At 36.3% G+C, this 20,885-nt stretch overlaps 2 protein-coding genes and 1 pseudogene across 3 annotated transcripts in view; 2 read left to right on the plus strand and 1 right to left on the minus strand.

The window, feature by feature from the left end:
• Window positions 1–5,379, minus strand: part of NHSL1 (NHS like 1) — a 302,556-nt gene extending 297,177 nt beyond the window's left edge. For both annotated transcript variants that reach the window (XM_049113042.1, XM_049113039.1), the window contains exon 1: window positions 5,236–5,379. The gene's annotated coding sequence lies outside the window, so the exon portion shown is untranslated. The remainder of the gene's footprint in view (window positions 1–5,235) is intronic.
• Window positions 5,380–5,522: 143 nt separating this feature from the next.
• CCDC28A (coiled-coil domain containing 28A) lies at window positions 5,523–19,546 on the plus strand. The gene is made up of 6 exons (XM_025422406.3): window positions 5,523–5,777; window positions 9,814–10,013; window positions 10,520–10,683; window positions 13,691–13,845; window positions 15,889–15,911; window positions 18,976–19,546. The coding sequence occupies exons 1-6, from the start codon at window positions 5,523–5,525 to the stop codon at window positions 19,031–19,033; spliced, it is 855 nt and encodes a 284-aa protein (XP_025278191.1). The 3' UTR covers window positions 19,034–19,546.
• Window positions 7,495–8,356, plus strand: LOC112644193 (BAG family molecular chaperone regulator 2-like; annotated as a pseudogene).
• Window positions 19,547–20,885: the final 1,339 nt, after the last annotated feature.

The following is a 20,885-nucleotide window of genomic DNA, read 5'->3' on the forward strand; positions in this document are numbered from 1 at the left end:
GTTTCATGTCCTCAAACTCAACCTCCTGCCCACTTGTGCATATCCAACTCTCATTGCTATATTATGACACACAATGGGCCATCTGCCTAGAGTTTCATCCCCTTTCCCTCCCTATGTAAGATTTATTTCTCCTTGACAGGAACTATGACAACTCTTAAAAGACAGAGTGGTAGCAATTTAGGTTTTAAATAACACTTTAAAATTTCCTTGTTAGATAGAGATATAAATAAGGTGTTATGAGGGCCCCTTCTACCCTTCCCTTCCTCCCTGCCTCCTTCCCTCCCTCCCCACCTTCTACTTTCTCTTCCATACCGTAAGCTATCCCTACAAGCATTTCTTACTAGCCTTGTGGTACTCTTTGGTAATACTACTAAACTTAAAGTTCAACAAAGGACAGAAAACTGATGGAAGTGTTGTCATGCAGTACAGCTAACTTCCTGGTCCATGGTATACTTTGTTTTCTGGTTAAGCCTATAACACAAGCCTTCTCCTAAAGCTGAAGTGTTCCTATGACAAGAACTTGGAGAAAAGATGTTAGAAAGATGAATTGTGCTCTTGCTAATATCTTGCTGATAATCATTCCCTAATCCTGTTAACTACTCTTGGCCTTAAAAAGGAAGTGTGAATATGAAATTGCATTAAAACATTTTGTAAAATCATAAACTAAAACTATCCCAAATATTAAGTTGAAAAAGAATTACTCAATTAACAATTTCCCTAAACTTTTGGATTAGTTTCGTCATCAGATCTCTTTGTTATGAAGGCTGGTGTACCAAAACACAAATTGCCCAGCTAAAAGAGATGATTTGCCTGGGCATTAGGGATGTTATCTGATTGGCACTGTGACTAGGCCTTGATCTTTGGATTATGGAGTTTAAATAGGGATTGTAGAAATCACTTCACTTTCAAAAATAAAATTAGAGAACTTTATCAATTCACAACACATACATTTATTATCTACTTTATGTCACATTCTACACAATGTGCTTAAGATACAAAATCAAAACATATCTGCTCTCAAGGAACTTATGATCTAATGAAGAAAACAAATAAATCAAAGACCATATATGGGGCAGCCTGGGTGGCTCAGCGGTTTAGCGCCACCTTCAGCCCAGGGCCTGATCCTGGATACCCAGGATTGAGTCCCAATGTCAGGCTTCCTGCATGGAGCCTGCTTCTCCCTCTGCCTGTGTCTCTGCCTCTCTCTCTCTGTCTCTCATGAATAAACAAATAAAATCTTAAAAAAAAAAAAAAAAAAGACCATATATGTAAGAATTCTGTAAATGTCTAAGTCTTTGTAATTGGTCAGGTCTGTTATTTACCCTTTGTTTTTCCAAAGCAGCTACCAGTAAAATACAATTATAAGCATCTCTATGTTTAGTTTTGAGCCTTTCACTAATGCTTACTTAACACGAACATTTTAGGGTAGACTAGTACCTTGGCATTCTTTCAGTTTCATGAATATGGTGAGCTCATTTATGTTTTAGGACTTTGTTATTAGATGTTTCCTGAGCAAAGCATGCAAAGAAGCATTGAGTCTGACCTATCCCAGCCTAGGCATTCTGATATGGCAGGAAAAGTAGGGGGAGAAACACTTAGCAAATGAACAGGCTTCCAAACGAAAACAAAACAAAATAAAAAACCTCTTCCATCTTAGAAGTACAGGCACAACAAAGGGATTACTCTTTTTCCAGGCACTGAGGTAGAGTAGAAATTTGCTTTGGGTTGAGATATCTGCCTTTTCCTTTAGAATGTGACCTTCTCAAGGGGAAGGACAACGCATGTTTGTGTCTGAAGAAACGAGGATGTAAAAAACACTGGCTTCCAAATCCATTCATCACCTGAGGACTTAAAAAAATATTCCTGATTCAAATGAAATGTGGAAAAAAGTGATGAATGACATTTATGATGCTATTGGAAATTTGAAGACTGACTGGATATTTAATAATATTAAGTAATTATTACTATTTCAGGAATAACAGTGATATTCTGGTTAAGTTTTTTTTTCTTTTAGAAATATATACTGAAATATTATGGATTAAATGATGTCTGAGATTTGCTTCAATATAATAGAGAAGAGGAAAAAATGTAGGAGGAAAAAATAAGATTGGTCATGAGTCAATAGGTAGATAACAGGTACTATTCTATTTTCTTTGAAATCTGTTTGAAATTTTCTGTAAGAAAAATTTTTTTAAAAACAGTGATTCCTGAGTTCCCAAGAGTTTCTGACTTGTAAGTCTAGAGTCTGTGAACCTGAACACTGGTATAACCATCACTACCAGGAGATTCACCAACAGCACTCCTCCTGCCTATCTATGCTATAGAGTATATTAGTGGTGGGGCTAGAGATTGTTGATGATCAAAGCTCTTATGCTTTGCATATTGCCCTTAGGAAGAAAGCATCTGGTTAGAGTAATTTATACAAGGTGTCTATTTAACAATTAATCCAAAGGAGGGATTTTTGCAGTTTAAAGAAAATTCTAATAAATCTCAAAGAACAAAATTTCTTTCAAAGAAGAACTCTAGATTTCAAGTAAAAGAATCACACGCCAAACTGGTACAGCCACTCTGGAAAACAGTATGGAGATTCCTTAAAAAGTTAAAAATAGAGCTACCCTACCACCTAACAATTGCACTATCATGTATTTAACCAAAGGATACAAAAATAGTGTTTTGATAGAGCACAGGCACCCCAATGTTTATAACAGCAATGTCCACAATAGCCAAACTCTGGAAAGGGGCCAGATGTCCATCAATAGATGAATGGATAAAGAAGATGTGATATATATATACACACACACACACACATACACATACATGATGGAATATTACTCAGCCATTAAAAAATGAAATATTACCACCTACAACAATGTAGATGGAATTAGAGGGTATTATGCTAAGCAAAATAAGTCAGTCAGAGAAAGACAATCATTATATGATCTCACTCATATGTGGAATTTAAGAAATAAAACAGAGGAGCATAGGGGAAGGGACGATGAAATAAAACAAGACAAAAACAAAGAGGGAGACAAACCCTAAAAGACTCTTTCTTACTCATAGGAGACAAACTGAGGGTCACTGGAGGAGAGTGGACAGGGTAACTGGATGATGGGCATTAAGGAGAGCACGTGATGTAATAAGCACTGGGTGTTACATACAACTGATGAATCACTGAACTCTACCTCTGAAATTAATAATACACTATATGTTAATTAACTGAATTTAAATAAAAAATTAAACTTAAAAAATAAAATTCAAATTAAAAAAAGAAATCGCACTCTAAACTGTACCACTGTGGCTCTATCTCATGCACTCTGTCTCTAAATCAGTACAATTTGCCACACAGACCGCTTGCTTCCTCAAATTTGTCAATCTTGTTTGTGCCTAAAGACCTGTGGTTTAACCATATATTTTGCTGAAGGATGTTCTTCCTCTAGATCATTCCATGGCTGGCTTCTCTACTTCATTCATATCTCAACTCCTAAAGTTGCTTTTTCAGAAGGGCCTTACACTCCCTCTTCAGTACCCCACACCTTGCAGTAACACCCTGTGAACTTAAGCTTTTATTTCAGAGCACTTTTCATTAACTGAAACTTTCTTGTTTACTAATTTATTGACCATCTCCTTTATCAAGACTGTAAGATCTCTCACTATAGGGCTCTTGTCCAAGACTTGTTTATAGATGCCCTCTGACCTCCTACAATAGTGTCTGGCCAAAATAGGGACTCGATACAGAACTTTGAAGACCTGAAATATGTACACATGTAAGGATACCTTCTTGCGTCCCTACATTATATTAGGGGTTGCAAATGCAAATACGACAGGGCTCAGACGAGTACTAAAAGCAGAAGGACTTAGGGAAAAACTAGAGAGCACAGGAAACAGTGCTCGTCTGCTTGACTTATTGCTGCCAGGCTACAGTGTAGATCTAGTGTGGTCAGATCTTCCCATTATTATTAGAATGCCAAATGAATGGGATGACATCCATTTTTTTATTAGTTCCATTTTAGCTGTTAGCAACCAATTTGAAAAATTAGAATAGCATGTGAATCAACAGTTTGCAAGCTCTGCTCATACAGATAAAATAACTCAGAGATTAGTTAAGAGACATTGAGAAAAGATATCGAGAATACTGTCCCCTACAACACTGTTTGTAATGGTGAAAAATGGGAAACAACCTAAATGTATCCATCACTGTAGGAATTTCCAAATAATGTGTGAGAAACTTCTTTGACACAATACTATACAGCCAACCAGATGAAGTCTAGACAGATGTATCAATGTGGATAGCTATCAAAAACAGTTAGATGAAAAAGCCAAGTTGTCGATCAATACACAAAATATAATAACATTCATGTGAATCTTCAAAAGCCCAGTCATACTATATATTGCTTATAAATATATAGTAATAGTGAAAGCATTCAAACCTAGATTAGCAAGCTGCTTATCAACTTTAAGACCATGCCTCTCACAAGGGAAGTAGAGTGGTACTGGGAATAGGGGCACCCACTTAATCTGTAATGTTCTATTTCTTTCATTAAAAAATATAAAATGAAAAAAATTAACATCATACCATTCTGGATGGTGGATACATGGATGTTCACTTAGTCTTTCTTTTTAAAACATTTCTGAATCTTTAAAAATGTAAGGAGTAGCGGTGGCAAAACATCCCAAACTAGAATACTTGACTTCTACTTTGCTCTGCCTTTCTAGAATTGATATATTGATATCAGTCTCTAGATACAGTTTCCTCATTAACAAATTCAGTATAAATATGTGGTACTATTCGGAGTCTATAAAATCTAAAAACCTAAAACTATCCAGAGTCTCTAAAGATGTACAAACCTAAAACCTCCCCCACCCTACCACCACACGGGAAACGATATCCACCAGACTAGGGAATGAAATATGGATCTGTCCCCTCATTTAGGATAGTTCGTCTCTCACAATTCACAATTCCTTCTCAGGAAGAAATATGTAGAGCGGAAGAACTGTCTTGGTGACAGAGAGACGTGGATTTATTAGTCTTTCTGAGTGTCAGAGTCCTCATCTCTAAAACGGGGATTAAAACCCCTAGAATTGTAGTGAAGGTGAAGAGATTAACATATGTCTACGGCCTGAACACAGTAGCTCTTAATTGTAATAAAATCGCATTTACGGGCTCGGCCCGGGGTCGTTAAGCAGAAACACGACTTTTCTTTCATGCCGCCTTCCGTGCTAAAAAAGTTGGTTTACCTGGAGACATCCGGGAGAGGGAGTGGACTCAGTTGCTATGGCGACACTTTGGTTCCGCCTCCGGACTTGCTCGAATAGCATGCTGGGAATTGTAGTGCGTGGGAACTGACACTCACCCAGGGGGCGGGGCAGCTTCCGGAAAGGGCTCGGAGTTTCCCGTCCGGCCTCCATCGCCACTCCTTCACCCCCCGGGCTTCTGGGCCACAGAACCCAAAATAAAAGCCCAGCTATGAGTCTGCCTTTCCACGTCCGCCTAAAGTACAGTTGAGGACAAGACAGTGGAAGCAATGCGGTGCCAAGGGCGGAGACGGGAGCCGTACTGGTGGGGCAGGAAGAGGCCAGGCTCCCGCCAGGGGCACGGAGGCTCCGCCCCCTTGCGTCACTTCCGTAAACAAAAGGAGTTGTGGCGGCGCTGGGTCCGGGATGTGACCCCGGCTCTAGCTGCAGCAGTAGCGTCGGCGGCTGCAGCTGCGGCACTGACTTCGGAGACTCCGGGGTCTTTGCAGGTTGAGGAAGAGAACCCCCATCCTCTCCTTCCTCAGGTATGAGGTGGAAGCAAAGTCGTTCCCGCAGTGTCCCCTTTAGGCCCCTGCCGCCACTCTGGTCACTGCTCACTTCGGGAAAGTCAAGGGTCACCGTGTGGGCAGATTGAGGAAGGGGAATGAGGTGAAGTCAAGAGGGACTCCTAGTGGTCCTGCTTGGAGGCTGTGCGTCCCTGGCACTCAGAACCAGTGTGTGAGTAACTGAGCAGTCTGGGAAGGCCTTCTCTAAAAGGTTCCTTGCTATGTGTATACGGGAAAGATTTCGGTTCTCTGTGGCAGAGATTTGCCTTCCAAAAATGGGTAAATTTCTAGTCCTCGCCCTTCAGTACATCGTAGTTTAAACCACTATTGGGGGCAGCCTGGGTGGCTCAGCACCTTCAGCCCAGGGCCTGAGCCTGGAGACCCGGGTCGAATCCCACGTCGGGCTCCCTGCGTGGAGCCTGCTTCTCCGTCTGCCTGTGTCTCTGCCTCTCTCTCTCTGGGTCTCTCATGAATAAATAAATAAAATCTTTTTAAAATTTTAAAATAAACCACTATTGGTTTATTTGCATAGCTTTACTTCCTCAGGTTTTGGGGTTTCTTTTCTTTTTCTTGTTTCACCAAATGTGTATTAGCATCATTAAACTTGAGGTTGAGTGTGTTTATGTGTATCACAAGTTTATACAGATCCTTGTCTCTATTCAGTTGCTTATTAAAATTCTTTTTACCTCGTGTTGTATGCTGAAACAACGCCAGAATGTCTGTTCAGTTACTAAAAATGTATCTTAAAGAAAAATTGTTAGCCACGATTTGGATGAATTTGCCCTTGGTATCTGGGATTAAAGACTGGTCATTAGAGCCTTTACTTTAAACCCTTTGCTTCTTTTTGAGGTATCATAGTGCCTGTTATGATTGTTTAGAGCCACCTTGAGCCCACTAAGCTGAAATGGTTTAAAGTCCAGTGCTGGTTAAAATCCAGTGGGAAAAATCTATTCTCACTAAAGTTCTCAAAGAATTATGTTAGGAGTCTAATCAGTGAATTTGAATCTTTTGGAACAGTCATAGCATGGTTACATTCATCACAGTGTACACAAAAAGAGCTAATACTGCTAAGGCACTTTATAGTCTGATGAGGTAAATAGCCATGTAAATTTGTCATGATATATGAAACAATATAATTAAGAATTTAATAGTATGTGAGAAGCCTGGGTGGCTATGTCGTTGAGCATCTACCTTTGGCTCAGGGTGTGATCCTGGGGTCCTGGGATCAAGTCCCACATCAGGCTCCCTGGGGGGGAGCCTGCTTCTCCCTCTGCCTATGTCTCTGCCTCTTTCTCTGTGTCTCTCATGAATAAATAAATCTAAAAAAAATTTAATAGAATGCCTAGTTTAAAAATGTAGGATATTTTTAGATGGATGACTGTTAGGAAAATAAAACTGATTAATACATGAAATAAGGGGAAAATATTGGGTCTGTGTTCTCTATGGAAGGGCGACCTGGAGCTTCATAGTGTAACTTTTGATACTAGCAAACCTAAACGTATATAATACAGTTTCCTGTATCCTTGGAAATAAGTAGAGAAAGTTATATTCAAAATAATCATGGAACAAGTTTAATTTTACAGAACTTCAGTTGATCAAGGAACTAGAACCAGTATTATCCCTAGGGTGAAACTGAGTTTCTGCTTCGTAGTTGAAATATGGTTTCTAGTTGTTAATTAAAATGCAGATACCTCATATGGCTTAGGCCAAGATCAACACGAAAGCCAATGAGGGGCATTTCTGCTGCTCCTCCTCCATGGCGGACCACTCCAGCCGCCTGCTGGAGAGCCTGGACAGCTGGAGCTCAGGGTGGAAGCTTTGAGAGAAGCCGCCAACTGCTGTTGAGCAAGAGAAAGAAATCCTTCTGGAAATGATCCACAGCATCCAGAATAGCCAGGATATGAGGCAGATCAGCGACGGAGAAAGAGAAGAATTAAATCTGATGGCAAACTGTTTGATGGGATGAACCCTCACTGTTGAAGTTTCAGTAGAAACAATCAGAAACCCCCAGCAGCAAGAATCCCTAAAGCATGCCACCAGGATTATTGATGAGGTGGTCAGTAAGTTTCTGGATGGTTTGGGAAATGCCAGGAGTCACTTGATGTCCCTGTACAGTGCATGTTCATCTGAGGTGCCACCAGGGCCTGTTGACCAGAAGTTTCAGTCCATAGGAATTGGCTGTGCTCTTGAAGACCAGAAGGAAATTAAGAGAAGATTAGAGACCCTGCTTAGAAATATTGAAAACTCTGACAAGGCCATCAAGCTGTTAGAGCATTCTAAAGGAGCTGGTTCTAAAACTCTGCAACAAAATACTGAAGGCAAATTTAATTAGTTTTGAAACATAAGAGCATTTAAAAATAATGGCATAAAAATGATTAAACACTAGTTCTTTGTGTTAGGCATAACCTTTGATATTGATTGTTGTTTGAGATGAGGAAAATACTCCAGTGTCATCGTTTTGTGAATGATACAATTAAAACTAGAAATATTTTAATTATCTTTCTAGAAGTTTTTAGATTGAATTCTTGTCTTGTATTAGGCTCTAGCACCTAATATATATATATATATATATTTTTACTATTCTGTGGATGAATGCTTAGTATATAGGAGAGAATAACTGCTCAGCCTGGGCACAAAGTATTATTGTTCTGTCCTGGGCTTTGTCTGGCATGGAGATACTTGGGCACATGGGGCATTAGGCTGACTAGAAATTCTTGACATTAGGCAGCACACAAACTTACCACCATACATCTACTGTTAACTACGTGGTGTGCTTAAAAGGACAAAAGAAATCACAAAGTAAGAAACTTTCCCTACATAATCTTTTTCAGAAAGCGCTTTTTTTGGACATTTGTATATTTAAGATTTACGCATCTGATAATATGAATATAAGTCTTGAAATATATAAAGGCTTGGCGTAAAGAGAATTCAACTCTAATGTTATCATTGTGAACAACTATATGTCCACCTCATCTTTTTCCAAGTGTATAATTTCTCTAAATTTTTAATCATTACAAAAATACAGTGTTGTACCTTGCCTTTAAAAAAAATGCTGCTATAAAGTCTAATTGTCAACTTTAAAACCTCTATTCTGTATGGTTGTATAATTTACTTACTTATTCCCCTTACTAGACTTTTAGGTTGTTCTAATTTGTTGCTTATTCCTGCAACATATTTATATACAGAGACTTTTTTCCTTCTTTGTTTTTTATTTTCCTTATATAAATTCCCAGTAGTGGGACTTACTGGGTCAAAGATATATATACATTTTCAAGCGTTACATCAATTTATACTGTCTTCAGTAATTAAAGTGTAGCTGTTTCATTAGAAAAAAAAATGCAGATACCTCTTCAGTTGTATCTGTATCTGTTTGAATCTAGTTGGTTCTTCTAAGAATAAATTTTAGCAGGGAGATCTAAAGACCACCTAAATCTTGAGTGGGCTGAGAATATCACATGGCTATTTTGTTTATTTTTCATGTATTGTTTCCCTTCTATAATGAGGCTTTTTGAGGACAGAGACTTTGTCTTTTTCACTACTATCTTCCCAATATCCAGAATAGCGCCTGGCATGTGGAATAGTGTAAATATTTGTGGGGTGAGTGAATAAAGAAAATGGTGAAAAAAAATTTCTAACAGATTTTGCTTAGGGCTCTGTGGCTCCTGTATATATAGCACAGCAGCTAGATCTTTATTCTGAGGCACCTTGGTGACTCAGTCGGTTGAGTGTCTGCCTTCAGCTCAAGTCATGATCTCAGGGTCCTGGTATGGAGCCCCACATCGAGGTTCCCTGCTCAGTGGGGAGTCTGCTTCTTCTACCGCCGCCCCCCCCCCACTCGTGATCACTCTTTCTCTCAAATAAATAAATCTTTTTTAAAAAAGGATCCTTATTCTAACTTTATCTAATGGCCACTGAAATTCTTGATCTTCTTTCCTCCTATGAAGTGGGTCTTTAAAAACCCCTTTCATTTTTGCATATTCTAGCATATATGTATAATTTTGCTGTATTTCCTTAGGTCATAAGAAGCTGGCCTTGGTGCAATAAGGAACTTAGAGCAATGGAGGAGCGGAAAGTGAAGAGGAGGAGTCCTAAGTCTTTTAGTGCCCACTCTACTCAGATTGCTAGTGCCAAAAAAAATGCCATTCCAGTTAGTAAAAGCACAGGGTTTTCAAATCCTGCATCACAGTCAACTTCACAACGACCAAAGTTAAAAAGGTGAATTATTTTCTTTTATATTATCACAGCAAAATGCTATCAGAGTAAATACTGAATCCAATAATTCTTATAACCCTTTTTTTCTCTTGGCTTGACTTTTTAAACAGTTGAAGCATGTATTATCATGTGTGATTTTAGAGAAAAATAATGAAGGTTACAATGTGTAGGGATTAGAACATGCAGAATGAATGATTGGTTTGAACGCCCTTACTTTGTTTCCTATTAAAATAGAATGAGAAAATTTGTAGACAAAGTTGATGCACTAGCCAGAAAAGGAATAAAAAATATACAGGGTTTTTGTTGTTGTTTTGTTTTGTTTTTTTAACTAATTTAGGAGCAACAGGTTTAAATGTGATATAGGATATTGCTGCATGTGTGTGAATATTTTGTAGTATTAGATATTTGGAAAGCAAGATAATATATCTTATGTATATTATATATGTATAATTTTCTCTTTTTAAAGATAATCATATGCAGTTAATGTTTTTATTGCATCATCTTCGCAGAGTGATGAAAGAAAAGACCAGACCTCAGGGTGGAGAAGGAAAAGGTGCACAGCCTGCTCCCATTCAGCACTCTTTTCTCACCGATGTCTCAGATGTTCAAGAAATGGAGAGAGGGCTTCTCAGCCTTTTGAATGATTTCCACTCTGGAAAACTTCAAGCATTCGGCAAGCCATAGATATTTCCCTTTGTTTTTCTTTTCAGGATGTTTGCATCCTATTTTTTGCATTTGTTTTGCCATTCCTTTTAAAAGTATCATTTTCTTTTATTAAAAAAAAAAAAAAGAGTCCAGAGGCATAACATGCAATCATCCTATATTTCATTTGTCATGGTCGTGGACTATAATTTGTCTTCTGAAATTTCAGGAAAAGTTTTTTTTTTTTTTTTTTTTTTTTTTGACAGAGAGAGAGATAATGTGCAGGGTGGGAGGGGCAAAGAGAGAGACTATTAAGCAGGCTCCTTGTCCAGCATGGAACCCTACACAGAGCTCAATCTCACAACCCTGAGATCAGGACCTGAGCCAAAATCAAGAGTCAGACGTTTAACCAACTGAGCCACACAGGCTCCAGGAAAAGATTTTTTTTTTTTTTTTTTTTTAAAGAAAGGAGGGTTTAAAAAAAAAAAAAAGAAGGGAGGGTTAGGGATAGGGATGCCTGGGTGGCTCAGTGGTTGAGCATCTGCCTTTGGCTCAGGGCATGATCCCGGGGTCCTGGGATCAAGTCTTGCTTCTCTCTCTGCCTATGTCTCTGCCTCTCTCTCTCTCTCTCTGTCTCTCATGAGGAAATAAATACAATCTTTAAAAAAAATTTTTTTTTAAAAAAAAGAAGGGAAGGTTAGTTGAAATGTTAAAGTAGGATTGCTATTATGAAATAACTATCCTGAAAGTAACAAACAAAAGGAATATTCTTTGTCAGTTAAATATTTTAGACTTAATGTTTTAGTTTGGGAAAGTCCCAAGATCATTTTTCTTTATCCTTTTAAGCCTAAACTTATTTCTTGCCTACCATTCCTCATTTTGAATTTAAAAGAATCTGATTTTCTTGTTCTTTCATGAACAGTTAACTGTTTCATTAAAAATTCTGAGTAGATATTTTTGTATGAGTTCACAAAGCATATAGTTAGAGCTTTTGTATTCAGCTTGCAACTCACCTTATAAGCCTTTTTTGATAGAATTATGTCCCTGTATTTTTTATAAAGCGATTTGAAAATTATTGAATGCACACATACAGAATCTCACACAAATCCAAAAGTGTTAACATATATGCTGGTTTTTTGAGGCCACCACTACCAACAAAAAGATAAATAACCAAATAGAAAATTGGGTAAAGGCCCTGAAAAGAGCAATTCAACTGCTTAACAAACACAGACGCAATAGCAATCAAAGAGATATCACCTCATACCACCAGACTGGCAAAATTAAAAGACTTGTAATACCTGTTGCTGGTGGAATTCAGAGAAAAGAGTTCTTTTTATAAATTGCTGATGATACAAAATGATGTTTGAAAGTTTTCTTTCTTTAACTTTTCTCATCAATCCTGCCTGGGAATCAGTGAGCCCATCATATCTACCAACTCATTTTCATCTGAAGGAATATTTTTTCTATTGCTAGTTGATTTCTCCTCCATCTGTTCCTTTTTATTCTTTTGGAGTTTCTGTTGTTCTCATGTTAGATCACATGGATCTCTTATGATTCCTGCTTCTTTATATTTTTACTTTATATCCTTCCCCACCTTTTCTCTCTCTCTCTCTCTCTCTCTCTCTCTCTCTCTATATATATATATATATATATATATATATGTTATATAGAGATACATTTATATGTCTGCCAGTATATACATATGTGTACACACACACACACACACACACCTCTCTTTTAGGGTATTTCTTCCACTTGACCTTCCAGGTTACGGTTAATTATTGAAAAACATCATTAAAGTAAAGGAAATATGAGATATTTTCTGTGAGAAAAGGATTATTTTTAAAGAGCTATAACTAGCTTCAAAATTATCAGTAGTTAATTTAATATTGTCGGTGTGTGAAGATGATATAAAGCTAGCTGGAGGAAATTAATAGTGTAATTTACATAAATTCTTGTTGATTTAAGATATATGTACTTCAACTTCTGAGCTATAGTATATCTCTGAGAAAACCAGAGTTTTTTAGAAAAAAAAATTTTACTTTCAAGAAGTTGTAAGGGCTAGGAGCACCTGGCTGGCTCAGTCAGTGAAACATGTGACTCTTGATCTTGGGGTTGTGGATTCAAGCCCCACATTGGGTGTAGAGGTTACTTAAAAAATAAAATTCTCAAAAAAAAAAAATTAAAAATTAAAAAAATAAATAAAATAAAATTCTCTAGCAAAATAAAAGGTTGTTGAGGCTATACTTAACTATATAAAAATATGTAATATGTACTGTATATATATTAGCTGCCCTGAGCAGATAATACTACCTCAGACAATTCTAGTCAATAAATAGTGTAAGACCTGTCCTTTAGCATTTAAGCTGTCTTGCACTAATGGGTATACAACTGAAAATATTACATTGTATTTCTCATGCTTCATAAATATTTTCATTTATATTTCTTAAAGGAGGCATACATAATTGGTGGCAAAAATGAGTCATAGTTGAAGCTCTTATAGGATTCTTAAGTTCCGTCATTAATATAAAATGTGAGGTCATTCGGTTAAAATGGCAGTTGTCAAATTGAACATGATTAGATGACGCTATTGCTTCTAGAAATGATATTACTATTGAAAAAAGAATTTCCTTTACCTAAAGGATGATTTTTGGGTTTTGTTTTGTTTTGTTTTAATTTTCAAAATATTTTATTTTCAAGTGATGCCCACCCCCAACATGGGTCTTATAACCCTGAAAACAAGAGTTGCTGGCTGCACCAATTGAGCCAGCCAGGTGCCCTGATGATTTTGTTTTTTACAGAAAATCTTTCCTATCTTATTTTCTTAGTGCCCATAGTCATTTCTTAGATTATCATTGTTTTCCTGGCCAGAGATTTGATTTGTGATTATACACAGAAAATATGCAGTTATTAACAATGTAACTTACAAAAGAAAGAAAGCTAATTTCTTGTGAACACCTTGAGTTTAAAAGTTTTTCCTCCAGGCAGTTAGTTTGAACTATCCTAATCTTTATTAATGTTCTGGGATGTTCCCCCAGGAAATGAATGTTCCATCGAACAGATGGAGCATGTTCGGGGAATGCAGGAGAAATTAGCTCGCTTGAATTTGGAGCTCTATGGGGAGTTAGAGGAACTTCCTGAGGATAAAAGAAAAACAGCCAGTGACTCCAATCTAGACAGGCTTCTGTCTGATGTGAGTATAATTCTTTTTCTTTATTCTTTCTTTCATAAACATTTTTTATTGAAAGTTCATCGTTTTAATCATTTTAAAGTATACCGTTTAGTGGTTTTTGGTACATTCACAGTGTTTTGGAGGCATCACCTCTGTCCGATTCCAGAACATGTTCATCACTCCCAAAAGAAACCCTGTCCCTCTCAATCCTCCCTTCTCTTCATCCCCTTAGCAGCCATTAATCTACTCTCTGTGTAGATTTGCCTATTCTGGATATTTCATATAAAGAGAATCACACAGTATGTGGCTTCTTATGACAAGGTTCTTTCACTTAGTGTAGTATTTTCAGGTCTCATACACATTGTATTCTACTCTTTTTTTAAAAAAAGAAATATATTTCAAAGGAATTGTCATATATACATTTACACATACATTCTGAGAATGCTGGCAAATCTAAAAGGGAAAGATTTACTTCTGTACATATATGATAAGATCTTAACATATAAACACTCCTGACATGATTAATATATTTTCTATTATTCACTCAGGTGATGGTTACTTATTTCTAAATACAGAACCATATTTGGTGTTTACGGTAATTTAGTACACTGCCATGCGTATTAGCATGCTAAAGCTGCCACAACAAAGTGCCATAGACTCGGTACATCTGAAATTCATTCCTCACAGTTCTGGAAGCCCAAAGATGGAGGTCAAGGTGTCGTCGGCAGAGCTGGTTTCTTCTGAGGCCTCTTCCCTTGGCTTGTGGGTGGCCATCTTCATCTTTACATGGCATTCACCTTTTTATGAATGGGTTGCCTATGTCCAAATGTCCTCCTCTGGTAAAGACAACCAGTCATCTGGATTAGGGCCCACCCTAATGACCTCATTTTAACTTACTACATCTTTGTAACACCCTATTCCAAATACACTCACATTCTGAGGTATTGGGGATTAGGCCTAAAATGTATGAGTTTGGGGAGGACATAGCCCTGTCTGTAACACTACATATGATTCTTATACTGAAAAGTATTAATGAAATTTGCCTCTTTAAACCTTTTCTTGAGGTCACCCCAGGTGGCTCAGCGGTTTGGCGCCGCCTTCAGCCCAGGGCGTGATCCTGGAGACCAGGGATTGAGTCCCACGTCAGGCTCCCTGCCTGGAGCCTGCTTCTCCCTCTGCCTGTGTCTCTGCCTCTCTCTCTCTCTCTCTCTCTCTCTCTCTGTGTGTGTGTGTCTCTCATGAATAAATAAATAAAATCTTAAAAAAAAAACAACCAAAAAAAACCTTTTCTTGATATAAAAATAAACTGAATTCAATGTACTTTAATTTCAGAATAGTTTCTGTATTCACTAATGACAAAAGGTTTCATTTCTGTTGGTTTTGTTTATCCTTTGAATAAGTAAATGTAAGGGAAATGGTAGGCCTACATGTTTTATTTCATATCTACTGTGTTCTGTCTTACAAGTATTTCCTTTTACTTGTTCCTCTTAATAAATACAAGTTTAATTTGCAGTACATTTAGGAAAGTGACTATGGTATAGAGAGAACACTGAATTTGAAACCAGAAAGCCTTTGTTTAGTCTGGGATTTGCATTTCAGTTATATCTGAATATTGTCAATTTAGTTAACATTTCTGTAACTTTGATTTTCTCCTCTGTAAAATAGGTGTGATTAATTCTACCTCATCCTGAAAACTGAATGATATGTGAAATCTTTTCATAATCCACAAAAGTTTTTAAAGATTTTGATCATTAAAATGGCAACTTTTAAAAACTAATAATAGAGATGATTATAATTATCATGGTTCTAAGAATCTTTATAAAACTCTAGTTTTTATTACCTGGTTTCTCTCCTTATATTTGTGTTTAATAAATGTTAACGATACTTTATAATTACTTTGTATAAGTGAATTTCCCAACCCGGAAATTTTTGGAAAGTTTTTTCAGTATTTACTTTTTCATTTAAAGAAAGCTTAAATGAAAAAAATAGTTTATTTTAAAATGTGTAAACAATTATCTACTTAAGATATTTTTCTTATAAAAGTTAAATTTGTTTCTGTTACAGTTAGAAGAACTGAATTCTTCCATGTATCCTTTTGCCTAATATCAACAGTGAAAAGTTTACTAATTATAACATCTGGTTATAACTTCTGGTTATAAATTATAACTTCTGAAGAGCCCTGCTGTTATTTACTGGGGCCATTTCTCTTCCCTTTTGGTTTCCAAATGACATTTTCAGTTGTTTTTTGTATGCTGCCATTGTTTCTGGTTTGTTCTGCTTTGCTTTGTATTGTTTTTGGAATTTTAAAACAAATTTTAAAAAAATTAAGAGATTTGAGGATTAGGCTAGTTGCCATGGAAATTATTTTGAATCTTGGATTCTTAAGTTAAATAGCAGTTGGATATATAGACATAATATGCCAAACTTAATTTACTATCATTACATAGAATACTTTAGATGTAAATAAAAGTGTATTACAGAAGTAGCTTAAAGGAAATCACCAAAACACATGTAAAATATTTAGGTTTTAACTTTTCAATTTGGAGCAATTATTGCAGGAATTTTCAAAATGTATTTTTGGATATAGTCCTAGGCACAATGTGAGATATATAAGAACAATAAGAAATTATCCTGCCTATAAAATAATTTTAGAGTTTAGTCCTTTTGGACTAAATAATGAGATACTGAAAAGGATGCTGGTTGTAGAGTCCAGAGATTTGATTTTTGAAATTTGGTTTTGATAATTTTGATAATTAACCTTGGATAAATTGTTTAACATCTCAAAGCATCCTCTGTACTATACAGTAATTGCTACATGTAATGATGTGTATATGAAATTTTTCAAAATGTAGAATATGTGTGTGTATATATATGTATATATATATACAAATTATTATTACTCTTAACACATATTGTTATTGTTAAAATTTGCAGTAACAACAATGAAGAAATAGAGAAGTAAATACAAATCCAGTAATAACAATTAAATAGGTCATCTTATTTGAGTACTTATTACTTGCCAAATATTTTATGACGGGCTTTACATGCATTTTCTCATCTGGTCCTATTCTTGTAAGTAGGTGGTGGTATACTTACCATTTTACAGATGAAGAAAATAAGATTTTGAGAAGCCACGTAAACTGTGGGCACATTAATGTGAAACATCATTGCCAAGAAGGACTTAAATTTGAAGATTAGATATGAGTTAACTATGAATCTTCTCTTCGTAGTAGTTCTTTTTTCTTTCCGTATTTTCATTCTGAGCTTTATATCCTATGCTTTTCTTTCTGTGCAGATGACACATCAGTTTAGGAACTGAGTTTCTGTTAAACATTAGGTTTATTTATCTTACCACTTGACTTGATTCGACCACAACAGTTGAACAAGGAAACATGATAGAATACAAGAGCATGGGCTTTGGATTGCTTGGTTTCAAATCTTGGTAAGCAGGTGTGTAACCTTGAACAAAGTTTGGCAACCCTAGTTTCCTCATTTGTAATAATTGTTCTCTCTGTATTCAGACTTTCCCTCCTAATTTCCCTTTCTGTCATCAGTTGCTTCTATTATTTCAGTCTCCAAGATTATTTAAATTCCTCCTATGACTATATCAGACATTGCTACTTAACCATGGCACTATCTGCCATTGAGCCTGGATGTGGGCAGGAAATTATTTGCCATTTCTTAATTACAGTTAGTTGTCAGGCATCATCAATTCTGCCTTTTATTCTTCCTTCATTCCCTACCCTCATCACTTTATTCCATAACCTTTCAAATTTCTTCTGTTCCAACCCTGGAGCTGCCATACTGTCCAATATGGTAGCCACTAGCCATGTAGCTACTGAGCATGTGAAATGTGGCTAATATAAATGGAAATGTGCTAGAACTATAATTTGTACACTGATTTCAAAGATTTAGCATGAAAAAATGTAAAATATCTCAATATTTTTATAATGATTATGCTGATAGTTTTTTGATATATTAGTGTAAATTAAATATATTTTTGAAATTATATCTGTGGCTTGCATTATATTTCTTTTGCACAGTACTGCTGTAGACTTTAGACAATACCAGTAAATTATTCTTCCTAAAAACATCACTGTCCTCTTGCCATTCCTATTTCAGACCAAGTTTTTTGTTTTCTGGGTTTTTTTTTTTACCATGTCAGATTTTCAAAGGCTCTCAATAGTATGATCACAGCCTACTTACTGTTATATTTTTCATTATCTTTCATTCCCACTAAGCTGATTCTCTGGATTTCTGAGAACACATCATGTTCATGCTTACCTTAATGCCTTTGTTCAGGTTGTACTTCCTACCTAGAGTTGCTCTGCTCCCCCTTTCCCTTACCAAATAACACCAAAGCTGACTATTTCCATATAGCATTTTATTTGTACCTCAAACTAGCATTCTGTCTTATTTCATTATCTGTTGATTTTTGTATATGTTAAATTTCCGCTTTCCAACTGGACGAGAATGTCTTTGGCAATACTCCTGTCTATATACTTTAGTAACCTTTGCCATATGTGTATTGCTAGCTTTTAGTTGTTCTCAGTGTATCTATAGCATTGTTTGAATTGGGGCTTGACAAAGTAGGTAGCAGGTGGATTTATATAGAGAGATGAAAGAGGAAAATGAAAAACATTAATGATAAGGAAAGGGAATAATACATGCAGGAATTCCATTCTGTTTCTAGTCTTCTTAAAGAATAATTAGGATTATAGAAAAAGTTTTAGAGCTATGATGATTTTATTTTTTGACTTTTACAAAGAAATCGTTTTCCCAAAGATGATAAAGTGGTGTTGTCCTCTTAAATTATTATTTTTTTAATCTGGTAAGTTTTCATATTTGCCTCTCATAAGTTCCTTACCATGAAAATGATTCTTGCCACATTGATATAATTCTGTGCTCTATTAGAACCTGTAACATAATCTTGATTTAGTGACTTTTTTTTAAGTCTTCAAATTCTGGATATAATTACTTCACTACGTTTAAAAATTGTCTTATTACATCCAAGTTTCTCAGGAGCTATATGGGCACTTTCCCTTTAAACATATTTCTTTTAATACCTCTCATAGCTCCTGAGCATGATTTCCCATAATTTAAAAGAAGCCCTCATTATAGAATGAAAATCTTCTTAACTGATGAATCCAGACAAAAACTACATTTGGCAGATGCACAAGATGTCCCAAATACTTCTTCTACCAGCTAAAATGACATGTGGTTGCTTTCTTGTGGTTTGAAGAAAAACAGCATTTTTTACTTTTCCAGCTGAATCCAGTAGCAGAATCATCTTCCACAACAAGGAATAAAGTCATTAAAGTGCCAGTGCAATGATTGTTTTCACTACTGCTTTTAGTAAATTTGACTTGCTGTTATTCGCCATAACCGGAGCCTCAGCCTTGTTGAAGGCTTAATCAGGAAATATGATACAGAGGCTGTGCTGCTATGCTTTCTATTGTTGCCTTATGGGGGTTATACTTGAAATGCAGTGCGCAAAATGTTATTAATAGGGCTGAAGGTTTATCCTTCCTGAGCTCACCAAACTTAGTCCCGTGTTGATTATAAGTTGATGATGCACAGGCTTTTTGTGGCAGCCCTGCTTCAGTTTACGTTAGACAATCAGTACACACACTGGTGTGTTTTCCAGTGGCCAGTGCCAACAAAATGTTAAATGAGTATTTGTGAGATTTGCTATTTTTAATAAAGTGATCATTTTAAATTAGTCTTTATTGTTTTATTTTGAAGAAACCTGTAGTCCTCAGTCTGGGAATACAAGAGTTCAGTCCTCAAAAGTAAGCTGTGTTTATAAAATTTTAGGTTACATAATTTTCTTCCAGATTTTGCACCTTTTGCACATTTCAGTATTGGTGTTAGTTATGAAAAGATCATGGACTTTAAAGTTGGACCTTGACTTGAATCCCCACTCTGCCTCCTTAGCTTTGTATTCATGCCCATTTACTTAGCTTCTTTGGGTTTTTTTGTTTTTCCTCTAGAAAATGAGATTAATAACCAACTTGTAGTAGTTATGAGGAGAAAGTTAAAAAGCATGTATAAGATGCGTATCACAACAGCTAACGCCAGTAATGTACAGCAAACGTTAATAATTACCCATTTTACAACAGCTTTTTTGAAATAAACGCCGTAAAATATACCTTTTTATTTTTTTAAGATTTTTTTATTTATTTATTCACGAGAGACAGAGAGAGAGACAGGCAGAAACACAGGCAGAAGGAGAAGCAGGCTCCACGCAGGGAGCCTGATGTGGGACTCGATCCCGAAACTCCAGGATCATGCCCTGGGCCAAAGGCAGAGCTAAACTGCTGAGCCACCCAGGGATCCCCCTAAAATATACCTTTTAAAGTGTACAGCTCAGTGGTTTTTAGTGGATTCAGAGTTGTGCACCCATCACCATAATTGTTCTAATTGTAGAACATTTTCATCACTCCCATCTTTCAAAAAAAAAAAAAAAAAAACCCATTGGCTATCATTCCCCATTTCCCAAACCTCCCAGCCATTGGCAACCAGCAATCTATTTCCTGTCTATGGATTTGCCCATTCTCAACATTTTGTATAAATGGAATCCTACATGATTTTTTATGACTCACTTATTTTACTTACAATATTTTCAAGGTTTCAGGGTTCATCTATGTTGTAGCACGGATCAGTACTTATCTCATTGTGTGGTATGCCACATTTTGCTTATTCAGTCATAGCTCAGTTGCCTTCACATTTTGGAAGAGGCCCATGCTGCTTCCTCATTTCCAGGACAGAGAAATCACCTAATTTGGGGTGGGAGAGTGAAACCCATTGAATGATACAAATTTTAGTAATTTTAGTAACTTTTGGCATTCTGAGTTCAAAGAATTTTGATCAATTTATCAAATCAGTCTTTTTGATAACCCCTTTTAAAAATGAGAAAGTTAGCAGAACATTAAATACAATCTTGTAAACTTTTCAATTGGGTGGAGAGAACAGGGATTCCAGGGTGGGGAAATAGCATTCTAGGGTCTGACAGAGCAAAAGGAAATTTTGCCATGTGACATGTTTTTCTTGGATAGGTC

Source organism: Canis lupus, chromosome 1 (genome assembly GCF_003254725.2).
Source record: "Canis lupus dingo isolate Sandy chromosome 1, ASM325472v2, whole genome shotgun sequence".
NCBI lineage: Eukaryota > Metazoa > Chordata > Mammalia > Carnivora > Canidae > Canis > Canis lupus.